Here is a 23,369-nt window from a genome sequence, read left to right as displayed (position 1 = left end):
AAATAATTAATGAAAATAAAATGACACCTAAAAGGTGCATAATAATTTAGTGGTAAAACTTTGCCAAAATAAATACTATACTGAGTTTATAGACCCCTGTGTTGCATGAAAAAAAAACATGAACAGAAACATAAATAAAAAATCAGTTCAAGAGTAATTAGGAAAATATTTATCAACTTGTATATTAGCTTAAATGGAGCAGAGTCATTGAATTTATAGGACACAATAGTAGTATTATTCCTTTAAAAACTGGGCTTGGGCTGTGGCTCAGAGTTACGTTGTTCACCTAGCCTGCATGAGGCACTGGGTTCAATCCTTAGCACCACATATAATAAAATAAAGATATTGTGTCCACCTATAACTAAAAAAATAAATATATTAAAAAAATATATATAACTATATGTACATGTATATCTATTTGTGTGTATATATGTATGCATATATATATATATATTTATATAAAATCAGACTTAATTCCTAACAGATATATAAAGTCTGACAATGAAATTATAGTGCATGTAAATATTCTAGATATGGTGAAAATAAAAGATCATGGAATTGAATATAACCCTGATAGGTAAGTCATAATTTCATATAAGACTTTTGTTTCTTTTAATTCCTAATCAGATATTAATCCTAATAAGACTTTTTGAGGTAACAAATGAACTTATATTTATATTACATTTTATAAAAAATAAACATAAGTATAAGGAAGAAATAATGGCACATTCTAACTTCTTAATCCATATAACACTTAGTAAACTTTATGGAGTACAATGTCTGTAAGATATTAAGAACATTTGAAATGACATCTTTACTTGCTTTACCAATGTATCCTACTAGCCCAAACAGGAAAAATATTACAGTCTTTTATAAAAATAGAAATGGGACCTATACTTTGGTAGCTTTCTTATCCTTCTTTATTTCAGCATGCTATCTACAGTGGTTTCCTAGCCACTTATTAAAAATTGAAAAGCAAGAGTTATAAGCTCTTAGAAACATAATGGGTAACCCACTTAGAGCAAGCAGATGTGGATTTTGAAAGGATGTTTGCCTGGAGTTGCTGAAAATCATCTGTATCTTAATCTCCCCAATTCTGATGGGTAGTCGTTTTACCATACCTGTCCATTTCAACAGTAATTGAAACCAGGATTTTGGAAGTTAAAAAAAAATTCTTGCCATCTTGACAAGTATAGTTTCCTGAGAAAACGTTAGCTGAATATCCTTCACTCTTTTTCTCTTATGAAACAAACCAAAAAAAGTTATTTAGAACAAGTCCTTGAGCTTATAAGTAACTTCAGAAAGTGAAAAACCCCATACAGATACAAACTCCACACAAGCGTGCATGCGTGTGCACACACACACACACACACACATTATAGATGAAATTTTAACCTGTATTCTTTTTCTTGTAATAATTTTGATGTCGTAAAGTTCTGCTAGCATTTAAATAACTTTAAAATTGAAATGTATGTAAATATTCTAGAAAGATGAGAATAAAATATTATTGAGTTAAATATAACCCTAATAGATAAGTGTCAAAATTCCTAAATTCAGTGGAGAACATATTAAGTTTAAGCAAAAATGATTTTTTCCTAGAGCAAACCTTTTATTTTCCTTGTTTTTTTTTTATTAAAAGGTATAAAAAGACTGTGACGAATTGTGTTAACACCAATTACAAGAAGACATATCCTTATCTCTACATATAAATATAGATACTTGATTTGCAGTAAGCACTTCATGGTCTTTTGTTCAAATCTTACTCAAGTACACTAACTCCTATTTATTTACATTGTATGGTAAATAAAACTATTATGTCAAATAAAATACCTTTACATTAATTGTATTTTAATTTTACATCTCTATTTGGTTTCCATTTCTTTAACCAATATATTTGGCTTATAAAACTACATTGTAGAAGAATGAAGAATGGATGCTTGAAGCATTTGTAGTGTTCTTAATTCCCTACAATAGAACTGAAAAGTGAACCAAGTTTTCTTTCACTATAGAACATGTCTAAACAGGTGCAAAGCACCTCTGTGTGATTTGGAGAGTACCGTGCCAACCTCCAAGTGGGGCAGTATGTGCCCATCAGATGGCTTTAGCTTCATATTTGGTAGAATCAGAGCTAAATGAATGGTTGAAAGCCAGCTGCTCTGGGTACCTTGACATTTATTTCTCAGGTGGTCACTCTGGTTGTCTTGTTCATAAGAGCTTTTGTAGGCACATAACAATGGAAGGCATAGAGCCTATATTTCTCTTATTTTATGTGAAGACCAGAAAGATAAATCCATTTGGTTGTTTTTCTTTTCCTTTCTTATTTTCCTTTTTGTTACTCGCGAGTTATATTTTTCTGTGGTAGTGACCTGTCTAGCGATACTAGAAATGGCTTTAAATTCATGCAATTAAACAAAGTGATCTCACTTGGTAAGATTTTTGGAAAAGTGCAAAAGAGTTAAATCCAAATTGTTTTTAAATAGAACTAACCATATGTTTACCAATTTATTTGTATTTTGTTTATAATGAAAACCTAATAGAGAAAAAAACCTGTACATACGAGCATAATAACACTTTAAAAATGCACAATTTGATTATTGCACGGCACTTACCAATGCTGGTTTCACATTACTTATCAATATACATTTAATATCCATTATGGTCTAAGAACTATTCCACTTTAAAACTTTTAATTCCCAGAACTAATGATCACTCATTGTTTTTTATGGATAAATATAATTTCCATTTGAAGCCATTAGTTAAAAACACACAAAATCCCCAAGAATACATGTCCTAAATAACTACAAATAAAGCTCATTTTCATTTATAATTATTGTTGTCTGCTTCTGAATTACTCGCCATTATTATTATTATATATACATTATATATACATATTATATACATATTATATATATTTTATGATCATCATAATGAATATTCTTAATTATATTTCAGAACCAATTTTTTAAAAGCAGTACTGTAATTATCCACTTACAGTTGGTGATTTTCAGTGTCCTCTTCACTTCTCCACTACCCGATCCTCCGCAACCATCCTCATCATCACAGTCTCCACTGACTTGCTCCACCATGCCACCACCACTGCCCAGCTGAATAAGCTCCCACTTGTTGGGTTTGGGTGACCTACCCTGTAACAACTAAATGCAGACACCAAAAACTATTTATTATTAGCAAATTCAAATGTTCTAAGAACACAATTCTTAAACTTAGGTAGAAATAACATCATTCTTATAGGGATCCACCATTTTGGTATAGATACCTTACTAAGTCAAATCTTCAAAATATTAAAACAACTGAATTCATAATAATGGGCAAAAACTTACATTCATAAAGAGCCATACTCTGCCTACTAACTTTGTGATAAGTCTTTGGATAATGCTTTAGGAAACAAATAAAACTAGTTTTTGTCTTTGTTTTTTTTTTTTTTTTTTTTTTTTGCTTATGGGTAATTTGGCCAGAGAATCTTTTGCTGTTTAAAAAATAATGCTTAAGCGTGGTAAAGCAAATGCAAAAGGACACAACCACCCTTGTAGTGTGATTACTGGTAATAGTGTACAGTTTTGTACTATCCAAAATTTCTCAAATGTTAGAGTACTATCTTTCTAGAAAATAATTTCATCTAAAGAATCCAAAATTTTGAACACAAACATTAATATCTCTATTTAAACTTTCTCACATAAAAAATAAGGCCCAATGTCTATGGCCCAGAAATGAATTTGGGGCAAAATATTCAGGTAGTGTTTTCAATTTCTACAAGGTATTTAAGAAGTTTAGCTAACTTCTCAGTTCTTAGTTCTTAAGAATTTCATTTACCTTTATAAGTAAAATAGATAGAATAGCCATTCTCCCCTGCAGCATAGGAGTGTTGGTAATATTTTTAAATAATATTGGAAGTGTCTGAACTCCTTTTCACAAAGGTGATGTTATAAATAATAGAATGTTTCACTTAAAGCTAAAACTGAGTAAAATAATCCAATATGTGACATTTTCTACTCTAAGGTAGTTTTGGGGAACACATAAACCAGTATAAGCCCAAGAGGGAAGTGCTATATTATGAATGATATGTACCTCTGCTGCCCACCTAATAGACATTTAGATTCTCATAGTACTTTATGAAAGATTTAGGATTGTGACTTCTGTGATTTTCCAAAAAACAGTATCAATTTGCAAATACTAATTACACAACCCACATTAAATCTTTCATGTTGAAGAATATTGAAATAGCTTTATCTAAGATGAATATGTTTAACATTTAAAGAATACTTATATTAATCAACTGGACTTTGATAATCGTAAACTTCAAAATTAAAAAAGTCATGAATTCTAAATTATTATAGTTTTTAAGATTTAGTTTTTCTAAAGGTATGCAGATCAACTGGTTAAAATTCTTACTTTTTACCAAAACTTTTAAAAATTATGTAAGATGTGTTAAATTTAAAAGAAGTCTTCTTTCAACATCAAATGAATTTAATAAATTACATTTAAGAAACCTTCTTTACTGTGTTTAATGTGCTGATGTATATGTATTCTATTTCCTAGAAAAGAAGGGCAGATCCATGGCAATGGGGAAACATAAAAATGCAACAAACCATATAAAAATTAAAATATGAAAAAGAAGTGTAAGTACAAATGGTTTTATTTTACACCATTTATCATGCCATTCATAATGCATTTAGTATCGTCACAAAGGGATTGGCTCTGAGGTCCAACCTACTTAGATATGAATCCTGATTCTGACATACACTAAACAAGACACATTGGATTGGGATAACTTAATTAAAAACTCAATTTACTTACATCTAAAGTAAGGACATGAATTTATTTGTATGCCACATTCATAGTGTGAGAAAAACTATGTAAAGCACTTTGCAAATACTTAGTGTGTCAGCACATTAAAAATAATACATGTTGATTATTATTATCTACTTTATCATATAGTCTATTACAATATTATTTGAACACCCAGAACACATTACTTGAAAGAATTATTTGATAAAGAATACAATTACACAACTCACATTATATTTTTTAAAGTATTATCTGACAAGTATAACAAAAGCCAACTTCTCTGGTAGGGTCCTGCTCCCTTTCTGACCCTGACATCTTTTTCTAACATTTTCCATATCAACCATATTTCCCTAAGATTTCTGCTAGTATTTTTACTGGGATCTTTACCAGAATCCTGATGAAATCTCCTTAACAATATAAACAATACATAAATCACAAGGCCACAACCCAAAGAATTTAAACTAAAAAATTCAAACTGAAAAATTGTCCATATAAAACAAAAGTTACTACATTAGGAAATAAGAATCATTTGAAAGTGTTTGAATATATTCATTGTCAGAGAATTATTCACTTATTTGTAGTGACTGATACAAAATAATAGGGAACTTTTTAAAAAAGCATTTATTATATTATCTACATTTCTCTAGAGTGAAATTGTAGGAGATACTTAAGGACCTCAAACTTTTAAGATTTAGGACTGTATAAAACTATATTTCAACTCAAACTATTTGTGCTGAGCACAATTGTAAAACTGACCCAAGACTTCCTACTCTAATCCTTGGGACTGAACATATGATGTCACTTTCATACCTACTACGTTACATATCCAAAGAAATGTTTCAAATGTTATTAATGTCAGTAATCAGCTGGTCTTGTACCATAAATCAGATTTCTCTGGGATGGATTCATATAATCACATCAGTTCTTTAAAAGGGGAAGATTTTCTGGCTATCACCAGAGTCAAAAAACATTTGAAGCATGGAAGGTCAGGGACATTGAATGCAAGGAAACTGTTGTGAAGGTATATGTTGGGATGCTGTGGGAGCCTATTAAAGTTCCTGTGGCAAGGAATTGGACTTCTAGTGTCCTTTAGCAGCTGAAAGTGGAGTGATCTGCCATGCCAACAGCAAGGAAATGAGGCCCTCAGCCCTATAACTGTGTTTTCTCTACTGCCTACTTAAGCCTAGAAGTCGATTTCCTTTCAGAACCTCCAAATTGTGGCTGAAAACTTGATTTTGGTCTTGTCAAGTTCTGAGCAATGAACCAACTCAGACTTCTGATCAATAAAGCTATGTGCTAAAAAATGGAAGTTGTCTTGAGCTTCTAAATATGTGGTCATTTGCTATGTAGCAAGAAGAAAATAATATACTCTCCAATCCCCGATTGGGCCACACTTACTTCTTGGAAATTTTGTCTAATATCTTCTGATTCTTTACCATATTCTTCAGAACAAGAGGTGCCATAAGACACCACCTTATCAAGAAGATGTACCCTTGGAATCATGCTATCAGATTTCACCTTTGCATCAGTTTTCATTTTCTCTGCCTTTCATTAATCCTTTTCACTGATTTTCGTGTCTCTCAGTAAGGGGCATAAATGCTGTTTCCTGTAATCAACTGATCCAAATATATCCAGGTTCCCATTTGATCCATGACTCCAGGTCTCCAATAAGCCCTTCTCCCTCTGATAGGGTCAATAGTTACCCATTCTCATTCATTTTCTCACTTCTCAGTTACTATCTGTTAGCAAATGTTCATCTTCATTCTCAAAATTTTTAAAGTTTACAAAAATATTAGTGAATTTCAATCAAAAAAACCATGGGCTTTTCACAATAAGAACTTTGCTCATATTAATATTCATTCTCTCTTTCTCTCTTTCTCTCTCTCTCTCTCTTTCAGACTATACTATCCAAATTTCTTCTTTTGTTCACCTTTCTCCCCCATTACTTCAAAATAAATAAATAAATAAATAAGAATTTTTAATAAATGTGTTTCAGTGAAGAGTATAAATCCTCTAATCTTAGTCTCTTTCAGGGAGCTCATCCTAACAGGTTAACAGATTGTGCCTCCACCTGTATATACATTACACTCTGGTTTTAACTCGCATTCCATGTACTGCTTACTTCACCTCTAATCTGTGATTAGAAGATGAACTCTCCCACTTTCTATCTTCCAGCAAAATTATTAATCTCCACCATTTACTTGGCATTTCAAACATATCTTCTGATATCCCATGCTGCTGGGGTCATTAGTCTCTCTTACCCAACACCACCATATATTTTTATACTTTTTCCCCAAATCAATACTTTTACCATGTCATTTCTGATTCTTAATGCTCTTTGAGACACTCTACTGTCAAAAAGCACTTATAACATGTACCTAGAAGAGGGAATAAATGGGTAAAGAGAACAGTGATAAAACGTTGAGGAAATGCCCATGATTTCCCCTTTTTGGTTCTGAAAGCTCATGAGAAATATCACAGGAAGCAAACTTGTCTAATTAGGATTTACCTCACATTTTCCAAATCTACATAAGCAAATTTCCCATCTCCCCTCACTTAGCACGTGCTATATACTTTAGAAATGAGTCCAAGAAAACATGTCCAAAGGTGACTTGGCAGTCAAGGTGCCATTGATATATTGCTTTTCTTTTTAAAAAATTGTGTTTAAACAAAGCTCCTCATCACCCAAATTTGGTTACAGGGCAGTCAATCATTCTCACAGAAATCATGTGACTTTATAATTTTGTTCATGCTTGTTTTATTCTCCCCTCACTTTCAACTCCTGTTTTGCCACACAAAGAATACACACTTTCCTTTCAACTCATCATATTATATCTAACATTCAAGTTCAAACTCAAATATATCGTTTTCTATTCCATATGTATATCTGTGATCTTTTAAACTCTATGCCATTTCTTGGCACTTAATCAGTTTTCTTGAGCATATATCACCCTTCTTGATTAATGGTAAGTTTCTCAGAGATTAGACCAGGATTTAGATTTCTCTATACCACTCCCCATTATGAAGAGAGTGCTTATTACAAGATAAATGTTAAATGTGCATATATTGATTGATTGATTTAAAGTTTAAAAATAATTAAGCTAACCCTGTCTTTAATGTCTCTATATCTAATTTATTAAAGAGCTTTCACTTTTACTGAAGACATTCAAGGCTATGATATTCTGGAATAACTTTGAATTCGTACTTTTTGACTGCCAGATTGATTGATTCACATATTAATTCATTGACTTTTTTGAGCATGTACTGTGTAACAGATATTTTGGAAGCTAAACATCTATATCAAAAGAGAAAACAGAATTTTTTGTTTTTAAAAAATGCTCAATGTATACTTTATTTCAAAGATGATATTCACGAATATGCAACAAGATAAAATTAAAATGAATTATATAATCTGAAAAGCAGGAAAAAAGAAAAAATAGCTTGAAGGCTTAATTTTGTGTTATTACTAATTATGTTTCTTTATAATCTTAATAAGAATAATTTAAAACAATCTTATTCCTGAGTACCTGGAGACTTCTAAGAAATTGTTTAAACAAAAAAAAATTGTCATTGAAGAATTGTGAATCATGACAAGATATATTAAATATATTTGTGTTTGCATCTAATTACTACAAACTAAAAAGGAACAGGGATCTTTTAAAATAAACATATAGAACTGTTTCATAATAAATATGGACATATTGTTAAAGGTTGATTAATGCAAAAGGTCTGTCGTCTAGAGTAGGGAGGAAAGTTTAGCTTCATGATTTGGATCACCAGGTAATGAACTCCTGCCTTATTCTTGCAGAAGGGATCAGTTATCTTCATTCTCCTCCCACTCCAGACACATAGCTACCCTCTGCTCCCTTGGTTCCACCCTCAGACACAAGCACAATTTGACATGCTACTCTCAACTAATCTTGAGAAATAAGCATATTTCTATCAAGGAGGAGACTCCCCAACTGATATTTAGTAAAACAAAAGGATTTCCCTGTGTACACACTTAAAGGAACATAAAGAAATAAAATGAGTTCAGAATGATAATGAAACCAAAATCTATGAGCAACACATGAAAATTTCTCAATTTATGACCACACATTCGTGCGATATACTATAACAAATCTTCTAATTTTAACCACATATATGAATAGATAGATGTTCATACAGTCATACAATATGAGAATTTTTAAAACTTAAAATCCTCAATAAATTTGACATTATGTCTCTGGGCCTATATAGTCTGATCTGTAAAATGTGATAAGAATGTCTCTTTGGAAAGTTCTATAAGTATTATTGGGTTATATTATGTAAAGTGTTGACACATTGTATGTGATCAGTGGTAGTTAGTTAACTTGATCATTGTTACCATTATTACCAGTAGGACCTGATGCTGTGAAAGGAGGAAACCCATGTGGGAATAAAAATCCCTATCTACAATCCCACTCTGCCTTGGCTCTGTCATTTGAATCTGCCTCAACAAAACATAAAATGATGGCATTTTACAATCTCAGCCTATGGCCTGTCATAGAAAGTCAATCAATACATACATATTTATAGAACAATTACAACAGAGGAAAGGGCATGATTGAGTCTCAGCCACACATTAATTGTGTGCCTTAGGCAAATCACTTAAGCCTATTAAAACTCATTTTATTCTACTGAATGATAATGCATGGAAAAGCACTTTACACACTATAAAGCTCGTTGACAGGGTTCTGTGCATAGCAACGCATCCATAAAATTGAGAAACCAACAAAGTGAGGACAGAGTGAAAAACAGCAACAACAACAAAATGACCACCCTTCAGAGGGCTCTTCTGTTCCTCAATGCCATGCAGTTTGTGCAGGCAGCTGATTAGCTGAAAATAGTCAGTTTTGATGACTGATGCTTCCTGCTTATGTTTAATTGGTTTAGGAAGCTCATTAGGGATGCTATCTTGGAGGATGAGTTTGGTGGGCAGAATATCTGATGACTCTAAGGCAAATGTACTTTCAGCTGTTGAATTAATTTCTCAATAGACTCAATTTGCTTTATACTAACTGTCTGGCAATACCCTGTAGCTGCAAAAGCCTTTCAAACGCTTGTGATAAAATCTGGCTATAGATAGCTCATACACACGTTTGCTGTGAAAGAGAAACACTCATCACGTTAAAATAATCACCAGACAAGAGAGTAGATGAATGTGCTTTAAAACACCAAACATAATGATAATCTCTAAAAATTTTTCCCTACTCATAGTCATTTCCACAGATACATGAGAAGTAAATATGTGTCTAGAAAGCATTAGGCATCCTATAGGTCATCCTAGTCATCTATTCAAATGTAAATATGTCAAGATCTACAATTTTACTATTTTATTCTAATGATGAGACTATGTAGGCAAAAATTAAAATGATGGGAAAATTGCAAACCAGAAAACTGAAGATCTAAAAACAATAGTACTGTTCACTTTATCATTGATAAAACATCTTCAAAGAACATTTTAAATATAGACTGAAAAATTTTCTACATATATACACATTCAAATATGTACATATATATGAATCTAATTTTGTCATAAATGGATTGGTATTTGCATTTTCATATATTTTAAAAAAACCCATAAAGAAATGTATATGAAACAGGAAAACCATGGAAGCTCATAAAATTTTCAATTGAAAAACTGATTCAAAATTCCTCATGAGCTACTTTTAATTTTATCTCTATAGGATATTTCAAATGAGACCTAACATCTTTTTATATGGCATGCTCTTGTTATTTTTGTCTGCAACATAACTTCACTTTCCCCAATCCTCCAGATGTATATCCAACCAAACCCATCCAACTCCACTCCATTTTCACCTCATTCATTAACTTATTAAAATCATCTTTTATACAACTCTTTTAGCAAACTTCCCCACTATTGCTCTTTAAAATTTTTTTTAAAAATATTTTATCCATAAACTCAAATACCACAGATCTCCAGATTTATATTTTCAAAAACACTTAAATCCTTACAGACTATTCTACCAAAAAAGCCAAACATGTTTTACAATATGTCATGTTATGTTAAGTTGACCGGACACAGAAGTCATTTCTGTAGGATTTCTTTTCAGTGTTTGCTTTAAGTTGGAGCTTTCTGATCTTGGCTTCTGTTGTACCAGTAATTTGAAAGGTCACTGCTCTGCTGGCATTTGGCTTATGCAATGCAGTCTGGCAATTTATAAAAGTCTTGTGATTTTGTAAATAGAACACTGAAGTTAGAAAAGGCTTACTGAATTCATTCTCTATGTGGTAATACTGCAAAGTTATTGAATCTTGTTCCCATAAGAAAATTCTGTTTGTCTCCTTACCCCTATGTCTGATCCCTATCTCCAACTCAAAACAAAACCAGCCCATCTTCTGAGCCATCACTCCAAAATGAACTGTTCAAGTTTATTATGAGTTTGTGTCCTACTCCAAATTCAAGACTTCTCAGGAGGGTGAAAATAAAAGCTGAGTTAATGCAGGAATAAAAGTGGAAATAGAAAACAACCTCAGAAAGAACTCAGAAAAAAGCGTAGGGCCAAAGGAGGAGAGTGCATGCCAAACTTTATCAATTTTCTCCAACATTCTTGTACAACAACCCCATGAAACCACTCTAAAGATCTGAAGTGAATTGGTAGAAAAACAAACAACCTTTCTCATAAGACAACTCTAGAGTTAATTCTGGAGCCTTCTGTCACAATACCCATGTTAAGCTGGCCAGAAAGGTACAGAAGATGAATGACAGTGGTGCCTGGGGAAACAAAGACATCTTGTGAATAAGCAAGATGTCTGCATCAGAAGAATGGGAGAAGAAGGGGAGAAGAAAAATGAAGGTTAGAAGTAAATTAAATAACTGCAACACATTTAATGAAATAAGTAGATGTATAAATCTAGTTTCTTAGGTCAAACATTATATTCTGTAGGACATGATATATTATAATTATACTTCCCAAAATTAAAAGAAAAGTGAGATTACGTTCTTCAAGCCACTCTTTTACTTATAATTTAATATGTTAATTCTCTAAATCATTATTGCATATTCACCTACATCCACAGAATTAACACAAATCACATACATATATAACCACACAAATATACCTGGACAGGGCCATTACAAATAACTAATAGCTGATCCAGGCTAGTCTATGGTCAAATAAAGAGCAGTTTAAACAAGAATGAGATATTAAACAATTTCACTCTTTTTTATTGGCTAGGTACAGAATAAGTTTATATTATTCACAGAGTGCTTTATTATCAAGGAGTCATTTTTATTCAACATGTCAAAAGCCTGCATCTTTTAAACCTGATCTTCATATGCACAGGAAATGTTTAACTATCAAACCAGTTAATAATACAGATATATTGGTTCATTTTTAACATATATATTTTAACATATTTTTCACAAATTTACAGTTACTTTGTGGCCTGTTATTGTCTCAGTTAACGTTCTCTCCTCATTATGGATACCATGGTAAGCAAGGGTATAGAAATTTACTGCTGAGAAAATGCCTAACCGTTTGCCTAGACTTCCCATATCATCTTTCTAAAATTATAGTGTTCAGTAACCTAATTTTCAAAATCGAGGAACATACTGAATATCTACTGAGTATGAGGATAGCGAGTAATTATATTCCAAAACATGGATGGATTGACTGAAGGTGACTTTTAGACAACTCAGCATCATCTGGGGAAATTGGGTGTCTACTAGCCATGCTTAACAGAAGCTAAAGCAGGACTTATAGTACCAAAAATGTTTTATTTTCCTAGTCAATAATGTAGATAGTGTTGATCTTTATATACAGTACCAAGGAAACGGTTTTCTTCCCTTTTTTTTTTTTTTTTTTTTTTGTATTGGGAATTGAACCTTAGTACTTAACCACTAAGCCACCCCTAGCCAATTTTATATTTTACTTTGAGACAGGGTCTCACTAAGTTTCTTAGGGCCTTGCTAAGTTACTGAGGCTGGTTTTGAACTTGCCATCCTCCTGCCTCAGCCTGCTGAGCTGTTGGAATTACAGGTGTTCACCACTATGCTTAGCTAAGTAATTTTTTTTCCCCTTCAATTCATTTGCTCAAATTTGCTTCAGCTGGCCCAATCATTAGGAAAAGAATGGGCAACACTAGCTTTTCACCTATTGCCAGGGACAAAGAGATCATGCATGTACTTTCTACATAGAATATGGAAATCAGCATTTTTCATAATTAACTTAGAGTTGTTACCTTGTGACTTTTTTTGTTATTTTTATGTATCAAGAATACATTTCTAACAGGATTACAATATTTATGTTCTTCAGATGGATGTGCTTTAACCATTGCCCTTTTAGTCTCCATGAGACTGATATCATTGAAAGATAAAGAAAAATTTTTTAAAAGGAAGAAGAAAGAGGACATAAGGAAAAAAAGAAAAAAAAAAGAGGGAGGAAGGTGGCCTTTAATCATGTTACATTATCATGTAGGGTTCCTTGCTTAGTAAAGATTTTCATTGAATTCACCAAAATTTCCATTGCCTTTCTAAAAGAACTCTGAGCGATAGAAATTAATTTAAAATCTGACTTTGGCAACCAATCTAGATTCCCTTCATTGGCCAGCTGTGCAGAGATCATTTTCAAATGCTCTATTAAAAAAGAAAGATTCCCTTAAAGTTTCCCAGTCTATTAAAGGTTTATTTCCAAAAGGAGCTCATTCTGATCCCATTTAGTATGACACCCCTGTGTATGCCAGATGGCAACAAGCATTACAGCTTCACAAATGTCATTCCGATTTTCACCTTTACAGTTAAATTCTCCTACCTTTCTTTACCTAAACCACAAAATTGTGGACAAAGATATGCCAAATGAAGGGAATATTTTGCTAGAAATATTCTAGAACTTATTTGAGGAAAATGTGCAATATTTGAAACTTTAGCTGCTTGGGGAGCTGGTGGGTGGGTATTTGACTAGGATTTTAGGTCAGATTTTCCCACTACTTAAATGTGTGACCTTAAACAAATCACTTAATCTTTCTTCAACTAAATGTTTCATTTAAAAAAAAAAAAGAAATTGAGGACACCGAAATTTCCTAAATATGAATCATAGCTCTAAAATTTTCAATTCTTATATTTTAAATGGCATTCTAACATTTGGTTTCGAAACAGGTATTATATCTTCAAGCCTTATTGCAAGCCTCTCTGACATTCATTTTAATTCTATTTGTTTTTCTGCTAGATGTAATATTTGAGATTCTTTAAATTGAAATAATATGCCTTTTTCAGGTTTAATTGTATTTTCCCCAAAACATATATTGAAATACTAACCTTGGATACTTCAGAATGTGACTTTATCTGGAAATAGGGTCTTTACAGTAAAGACAAGGTCTTTAGAGTAGTACCTAATCCAGCATGACTAGTTTCCTTCTAAAAATGTGGACTTAAACACAGTAGGTCTTTCTTGTTAATTGTTACATTTTATTCCACTGTTCTAATGAAACAGATTATTTTATGTTCTCCTGTTTGTGGACATTTGTACTGTTTTGAGGATCTGGATATAAAAATAATCTTGCTGTGAGAATCTTGAAAATGGCTTTTGGTGTTATCTATTTCCAAAAAATGCTGTGTAAGAGTAGTTGTATTATTTCTTAAATTTTTAAAAGAGTTCACCAAATAATCCACCTGTGCTTGGAATTGTTTTGTGCATCAGAAATGTGCTAAATATAGACATAGATTCTATAATAGATGCAGCTCATTCAGATTGTTAAAGCTATTGCAATATTTAAAGGCTGTTTTCCCAGTGAAATTCATTGCTTCCTGCAATTTCATGCCTCTATCTAGGATTATTTCTCTTTAGTAGTAATACTTTCACTAGTGTTTTTATAGTCCCAATCTTCTTGTCAAACATTTTCTGAAGAACTATTTATCTAAAATATTTTACTATACCTCAATTTTGTGTATATTTTGACTATAGATTTTTATATTGGTATAATTTTTTCTTCAGCATGTTCAAATGCCATTTAATTTTCTTTTGTTTCTACAGTCTCTGTTATTTTTTTTCTCTTTTGCTTGCTCTACTTTCATTTAGTTTTGGTTCACCAGTGGATTTGTGATGGTTTTCTTTGTATTATGCTGCTTATGTTTTGTTAAGTTTCTTGAAAGTATATTTATATCTTTTTATCAGTTTTACAAAGTTCTTGACCAATTGGTCTTCAAATATTGCTAATTTCCCCATTCTCTCTTACCCATCTTTCTTGAAATTCAACTACAGGTATGTTGTATGTTTTTACTGCATGTTTTTATGCTGTGTTTTGGTTCATCCAGTCTCATGAGCTGAGGTTATTTCTATAGATTACTTTAGACTATTACTATAGATTTCTCTTCAGGTTAACTTTTATTTTGCAGTAGTTATTCAATTCTTGTGCTTCTCAATTTTAGGTTGTCCACATGATATTTTAGTAGAGATTCCTTTGGTAAAATCATCATTATCTCATCCAGTTTGTCTACTTCTATTTTACTATGTTAGCAATAATTATTCTCAGTTTTTGTTAGTTAAGTTCAGAACTACATTATCTGAGAATCTGTATTTACTGTCTCTGAGTGTTGTTTGTAAGAGTAAAAGAAATTGAAGTTAAAGTGTAAAAGACCAGGCATTGTAAAGTTTTTAAGCTGCAAGGCCTGAGTTAAAAAGTAAAGGACCAGGTATTGTTAAGTTCCTCTGCTACCCCCAAAACCTGAAATTCCTGTAGCTGTTAGGACAATATCCGGAACTGCCCAGTAAATATTCCCCCTGACTCTCTGGTTGTTTAATAACCTAGGTCCCTGTGTAGCCTGGAACGTAGGCATTCAGGGCCCCAAACCAATCAGTTTAAATATATCCCCTCTTTAGGAATGAACAATCACCCCCGCCCGACCTGTTCCCGCCAATGAATGTGCTAATCATGTATGAGAGTTGTTGTTCAATTTTCCCGTGCCTTATGATGATTTGTTCTGATGTATGCAAAGCCCCCGCCCTCCCCAAAAAGTGTACTTAAACACTTTTCAAGCCCTGCTCGGGGCTCTGGGCTGCTCTCCCTTCTTGAGTGAGCACGGAGCCCCAGCGCGCTGGATTGGATCCTCAATAAACCCCTTTTGCTATTGCATGAGTTGGTCACTTGGTGGTCTCTTCCTCCGACGTTCGCCGGACCCTTACATTGTTCTGTTGATTAATAGAAACCTTTTCCTACTTCATAGCCTAGATTTTTTTGTTTTATTTTATTTCATGCTGGACATTGTATTAAAATATTAATGAACTTTTCAAATAATGTTAGATTCCACAGAATGTGTTCCTACTTTCCTGTGATTATGCAGGTAGGATTAGTAGAAAGCCATATAAATACAATTAGTTATTAGAAAATTCAGGATTGGGCTGTAGTTTTAGCAAGACTCTGCCATCTTTGGTGCATTTTTGTTTCTCAAGTATACTCTTCCTGAGCTTTCTGATGGGGAATTGCTGTATTTATTTCTTCTTAGGCTTGAAATTCCGTTGGACATTAAATTCTAATTTCAGGGATATTGAGCTTTGCCCTTTAGCATCTAACTCCTAGCAGCTTCAAAATCTTGGCAATGTTATAGGTGAAGTGAGGGTTAGCCATGCATTTAAATCAGGCTTTGTTCCTTTCAACGATTTTATCTCACTGAAATATTCTGACAGATTTCATTGTATGTATGTATGTATGTATGAATTTATTGCAGTTATACCAGTGATGAGAATCAAGGCCAAGTCCCATTTCCCAGATGTGAATATTGAACACCCAAGAAACTCTGAGGCAGGTGCAGAAAACAATTTTTATTTAAGGATACAACAAAAGGATTTCTTTGAAGAGAAGGGGCCCCAGAGCTGGGTGTCCAAAGAAGTGGGGGTGTCCTCCCTCTTTTATAGGTTTTTTATTTCCTTTGTTCTTATGCCCTCCTTCTCCCCTTATCTTGCCTATGTGACTAATGACCAAAAGGTGAGCCAAAAGATGGAGTGATCTGAGGGCAGGAAAGAAGCCAGCTGCCCAGAGATATTGAGCAAGAAAGGAGAGGCCCAGAGGGCATTCATTAACAACTCCTATAACTCCCTGCCAAGAGGAACAATCCCCTAAAGGAAGGTAACCTTGGCAACAGGTTGAAGGAGGAGGGGGGAATGTCTCTGGGAGTATTAAAATTTTATTTCCTTTCCTTTAGAACAGTCCCCATCTTCCCAATCCTACCAGATCATTCTTTACCTATGCTGACTATCCCTTGTCCCCGCCCCACCACCACCACCCCAGCATTACTGGGATTCAATCCCTGGGTGCTCTACCACTCAGCTACACCCCAGTTCCTTTTATTTTTGAGTCAGGGTCTTACTAAGTTGCCAAAGCTGGCCTTAAATTTGTGTTCCTCCCTCAGTCTCCTGAGTAACAGAAACTACAGGTTCAATCTGCCTACTGGAATTTTCTGGAAAAGTTCCTCAGACTTGCTTTTTGTACAAGAATTCAACAAATATGCCCAAGGGAAAACATTTTATTATGCCACTGCTAATTTTAGCCCAAGATATATCTGGGTCAGGCTCAAACCTTAGCCTCCACCTACAATCATAAAAGACCCTGCCTCAAAATAAGAGAAGTAGATATTGGCAACAGTTAGCAAACATTGTAGTTATAATATGTAAGTTCTTCTTTTCCCAGCTCTTTTTCTCTAAAATTTATAATTTTGTAATTTATTGATGTTGAAGCAATTCTGCTGACCTACTCTAACCTCCACAACTTACTTTTTAAATTATTTTCTTTTTAATTAGTATTTTGTTTTTAACATATAACCTTCCTTAATGTTTTTTCCCAATGTATTTTATTATTTATAAAACTGTGCATCTTAAATATTTTTTGAAGAACTACTCTAAAAATATGTGCAAATACAGATTTATTATCTTTGTTTACATGCTCTTATTGGAAAAATTCTACTATCCAGGATTTCTTCTTAAATTTAAAGAATACCTAGACTTTTTAATACAAGGATTTAAAATGGCTATTCTAGAGACTTTGCTAATGGGTCTCTGAATTCTTGATATAGACATAAGATAGGAAGTTCTGGTTAATGTAATGGCCACTCCGGGAGATATTATTGAGATGCACTCTTGAGAATCTACCATACAAGTAGATAGCAATACCCCTAGAAAAAGAAAAGGCAACAGATTTTAACCAATATATACTGAGATAGTAGCTGAGAATGTGATTGTGCATCTTGTTTTAGGTTATTTGACCTAAGGCAAATAAAATATGGGATACATAACCTTTTAGAGGCTTCCTTGAAGAGAAAAGTGTAATGTCAGGAACACTACTATTAACCACTTTCTGTAAGTGGTTCTGAGAGAGTAATTTACTTTGGACTGTAGGACTTTGGATAATGATGGAAAAAACATAAAAGAAACCCTGAGAATCATATTGGAGTGACAGACAGGTATATCAGCATCTTTTATCAAACTCTGGGAGAAAAGAGAGAAGAGGAGGGAAAGTTGAATGACTCAATATTAGGTAGGTTCTAAAATAAACTAAATATTTAGAGGAGAGAAAGATTGATCTCAGGAACTGTAGAAAAGTCATTAGAAGAAGAATGGGTGAAGAAAAACCTCAGAACCTTTAGCATTCTGTCTTCTATCATGGAGGGAAATTTTATGGGAGACTCAAATTAGCCCAATAATTTTCTGGCCTGGTGAATATTACCAAAGAAAATGATCTGCAGTGTTAGATGGGCATATTTGTGTTTTTCTTTCTTTAAGTATACAAAAATAGGTTTGGCATGGTGGCACACTCCTGTAATCCCAGTGGCTTGGGAGGCTAAGGCAGGAGGATCACAAGTTCAAGGCCAGCCTCACCAATTCGGTGAGATCCTAAGCAACTTAGTGCGACCTTGCTTCAAAATAAATATACAAAGTGTTGGAGATGTGACTCAGTGGTTGAAGCATTCCTGGGTTCAGTCTCATTATAAAAAAATAGAATTTATTTTTGTATAAATAATGTATTACTCTTAAAATTTTAAGCAATATGGAAAAGCTTCTGTAATTCAATAACAACTTACACATTTCCATTTTAAATGTCCATCTTAGTGTTGTTTTTAAATCACTGTTTATCTAGTATTTTATCCTGTCCTTGTACCAGGTATGTATTTTTAGATAGTTTATCCTACTGAGAAGTAACTGTTTTTCCAAACCTCTGTCTTGTGTGTGAATGCGTATTTGTGCCCTGCTCATTCAAGAATATTAGTCTTTAATATGTTAAAACTGAGCACAATACACATGATTCTGGCTCTTGAACCCTACATAGGAGAACCCTATTTAGTTCTATTACAGAATTTATTTATGTATTTATTTATTGTGGGGCTGGAGATTGAACTCAGGACCTTGTGCATGCAAGGCAAGCACTCTATCAACTGAGCTACATCCCCAGCCCAAGAATTTAAACAACAAAAAGAATCTGGTGAATTTTATTTAAAACATCATTGTATGTTTTACTCCGTATTACTTCCTTTCACACTATAGAAGGTAGCATTTTAATTTTAAACCTTAGATAGTAGAATCTTTTGATATATATAACAATGGCAGTATGAAAGGTAATACTTAAGTGCAAACTGGCTTCTCTTTGATGCCATTCTCATCTCCTTCACCTTTCCTTTCTCATTCATGTGTTCCGTGTCTTATCAATAGATAGCTATTCTCTCAGGCTTTCCTAGAAACCTGCAATTTCCCCTCCTTTCAATTATTATGATTTCTCCATCAATATTGTTATTCCTTCTAGGTTGTTGATCCACCTAAGCATTACAGAAAAAGCATGACCAAGCTGATTAAGCCTCCTGACTTAAGGGCGTGTGGAAAAACTTTCTCTCCAAAACTGCACTCATTACAAAGGGAGGAGACTGTCAATTCAGGACTGTGGAGGTATGGGTCATCACTGGCTCCTCTTTTACATAGTTCAACACAGCACACACATAAACACACACACACACGCTGATGTGTACATACGTGTAGCATATACGTACCCACAAACCTCTCCTTTCCATTTCTGTTGTTATAAACCACTGGTTCAAGGCTGTAACAATTCTGGCATGATTTTTCCCCCCATTTCTCTTTACTCATATCCATTTTTAGAACTAGATCATGTTCTTCTGAACCAACTTATCCTGAAAAAGGATAGACAGTAAATATTCTTGGCTTTGCAGGTCACACTATCTCCTTTGAAGCCACAGATAATACCTAATGCATAAGCATGACTATGTTCCAGCAAAACTATTTGAACAAAAATAAGCTGTAGACTGAATTTGACCCAGGGGCAGTAGTTTGATGGGCCTGGATCTAGATAAATACTCAATATTACAGCTTTTTCTCATGTTCTTTCCTTATTTAATATAATAATTTCATTTATTTCTTTATCAAACATTAATAATTTGTTCTATGTGCAAGACATCAATTATCTGTCCTGTGATTGCCCTTTAGAATGAGATGCTTATATTTGGCTGACAACTGAGAGGCATTATTTTCCCATTAACCTTCATATACCTGCAGTCTAGTAAAATTAAACCATCCACTTCTCTGTATATATTTCTGATGAAATTTTTGCTCTGTTTCTCAAGCTGGTCCCTCATTATACCTTAACTTTATTACCCCAGGCCTAACTCACATACACATGTCTTCAACCTCACCGACTGGATAAACTTCTCCATTCTCCCTACATTCACATTATGCTTCTTTGAACTATATCATCTTGAATACAGGACTATTTTGAATGTTCTATATGTATTAAATAATATATTACCATTACAGATGCTTGGAAAGCAATGGTTAAGTTAATACTTGAATAATAAAATTCCGCTAATGGTTTTACAGTTGGCTTAAATGCAAGACATTGAAGTCATCTCTTTCTTCTATTTCCCTTCCTCTCTCTGTGCCCCTTCCCATATTATTGGAAAGTCCTTTAAAGTCTCACACTCATCTTTTATTCCATTCATTGATATCAACCTAATTCAGACCTTTTACATATCTTTGTTGGACAAATAAAATAGTCTCCTAATTCATTTCTATCATTTATTTTGCCTCTAAGCCATCTTCATCAGTTATCTACTTTTGTTGTGCCACATATTACCCTGACTTACCATTTCAAAATAACATAAATTTATTATCTGATAGTTTTTGCGCTGGCTGAGAATCCAGGTATTAATTAGCTGTGTCCTTTGACTCTAGTTCTTTACAAGTCTGCAACCATTGCAAGGCTCAACCAGGAAGGTTTTGTTTTTAAGCTTATGACATGGTTGTTGGCAGGATTATTTCTCATGAGTTGTTGTAATGAGGTCCCTTGGATCCTTGCCATATGAGAATCCTTATAAATCATGCCAAAACACGGTAGCTATATTAATCCATTTTCTGTTGCTTATAACTGAATACTGCAAACTAGGTAACTTTATAAAGAAAAGAGGTTTATTTTGGTACACAGCTGTGGAGTCTATGGTCAGGGAGCTATATCTGATAATAACCTTCTTGTTGGCATAGTCTAGAGCAACACAGAATACCACATAATAAGAAAGAGGGAGTACCCACATATGTCTCTTCTGGTCTTTCTTCCTCTTATTATAAAACACAAAATATTCAATCATGGGGGTTTCACCCTAATTACCTAATCTAATCCAATCATCCTCCAAAGGCCTCACCTCTAAATGCCTTAGTCAGATTCAGTGTCCAACCTCTTAATATCTCACAGTGGGAATTTTATGACACACATGCAGGCTTGGAGGACACTTAAACCATGTGCAAACCATAGCAGCAGCTCTTTTTTAGCCCAGCAAGCCAGAAAGAGGGCCATAGCAAATGACAGCCAGAGAGAAAGGGCTCGCAAGATGAAGTTGTAATTTCATCACCTAATCATGAAAGTTTTGAATTAATTTTTAAGGATTACTACTCTTACATACATATCTAAAAGCAAATGTATAAATTTTAATCTTCTTTTATTTATAAGAAAAGCATAAGGTTTCATAAATTTTGTCACTATACCTTCATGACCTTTATATATTCAGTTTTGTCCTCTTGTTTACAGTCTGACTGAGCAGTAAAGGTGTAACCATTCACCAATCAAAATGAACACTAAAAGGTCAGTGTATTACAGATTGTAGTTGCTTTCCAAAAAAATACATCAAGCATTCAAATTCTGGCACATTTTTGCAAGTCCAAACTTGTACAATAAATCCATGGTGACATAAATGAGATCCTGGCTCCTGATAAGACTTATAATAAATATGAAAAGAAAGTTCAACTCGCTGTCTTCTTTTTTATTTTCATATTTTAAAATCAGCTTCCAAAATCCTAGCAAACTATATAGGAAGTGCTTCTGTTATGGATGTCATAAAACTACAATCTTAGAAATATTTTCCAAGCTGCAAATTTCAAATTAAGAAAATATCATCATATTTACATATTTGTACATGCACATATTTTGGAACTATGTGTAGGTGTTAAATAATTTCTATTATGATGACTGTCCATTTTAATTGTCAGTTATTTGTAAATGAATTATAACTGTCATTTCAAATACAGCATTTGGCCTCATAAATTATCTCAATGTGTGGTCAAAATGGGACCAGTTTTGAAGGATAAATAATTTTTTTCTGCATAAATAACCTGAGCAGCACATATTTGTTTTATTTTTTGTTCTTACTTGGTTTTATTTTTATTCTTTAATTTTTTATTATTATGCAATATTTGTACAAATTATGGGACATGTGTGATATTTTAACATGTATACAGCATGAACTGATCAAATCAGGGTACTTAGCATTTCCATGTCCTTATGATTTCATCACATTTTTTTTGAGCTTTTTAGTTTCTCCCTTCTAGTACTTTATAAGCTATATGTCAGCTTGTTGTGAACTACAGTCACCCTACCATGTTAAAGAGCAACGGAACTCAATCCTTTTATCTTTATTTTGGTTCCCATTATCTAAATTTCCTCAATACCCCCTTACCTCATCCTTCCCAATCTCGACTAATAATTCTACATTCAGACTGACATTTTTTAGCTTCTACATATGAGAAAGAACATATGGTGTAGGTCTTTCCACATCTGGCCTGTTTCACATAGGATAATATTTTCTACTCCCATCCATTTTGCTGAAAATGACAAAAATTTTATTTTGCTTTATGACTGATCCATTGTGCACATAGTCCACATTTTCTTTATCTGTTCATCCAGTGATGAGCACTGATATTGATTTCATGCTTTGGTCATTGTGAATAATGCTGCAGTAAACATGAAAATGCAATATCTCTTTGCTAGCACTATGTATTAATTAGATTTTCATTGCTGGGACTTCAAATATCTGATATGAAATACTTAAATCAAGTTTCATTTGGGCTCACAAGTTTCAGATGTTCAGTCCATGGTCGACCAACTCAAAGGCAGAAACATCATGGTGGAAGGGTGTGTCAGAAGAGGGCCGCTCAACACATGGCACCAGGAAGCAAAAGAAGGGCAAGGGACAAGAGAGACCCTTCCAAAGCACACTCCAGGGAACCTATTTCCTCCCACCAGGACTCGCCTCCTGCAGTTTCTTC

At 33.5% G+C, this 23,369-nt stretch overlaps 1 protein-coding gene across 1 annotated transcript in view; it reads right to left on the bottom strand.

Moving 5' to 3' along the window:
* Positions 1–2,530: 2,530 nt before the first annotated feature.
* Positions 2,531–23,369, bottom strand: part of Gpc5 (glypican 5) — a 601,303-nt gene continuing 580,464 nt past the window's right edge. The window contains exons 7-8 of the mRNA XM_076872261.1: positions 2,993–3,152; positions 2,531–2,547 (exon numbers count right to left, since the gene is read on the bottom strand). Coding sequence (XP_076728376.1) covers positions 2,531–2,547; positions 2,993–3,152 — 177 coding nt within the window. The remainder of the gene's footprint in view (positions 2,548–2,992; positions 3,153–23,369) is intronic.

This window comes from Callospermophilus lateralis, chromosome 12 (genome assembly GCF_048772815.1).
Source record: "Callospermophilus lateralis isolate mCalLat2 chromosome 12, mCalLat2.hap1, whole genome shotgun sequence".
Lineage (NCBI taxonomy): Eukaryota > Metazoa > Chordata > Mammalia > Rodentia > Sciuridae > Callospermophilus > Callospermophilus lateralis.
The sequence above is the reverse complement of the archived record's forward strand: the minus strand, read 5'-3'. Positions and strand labels throughout refer to the sequence as shown.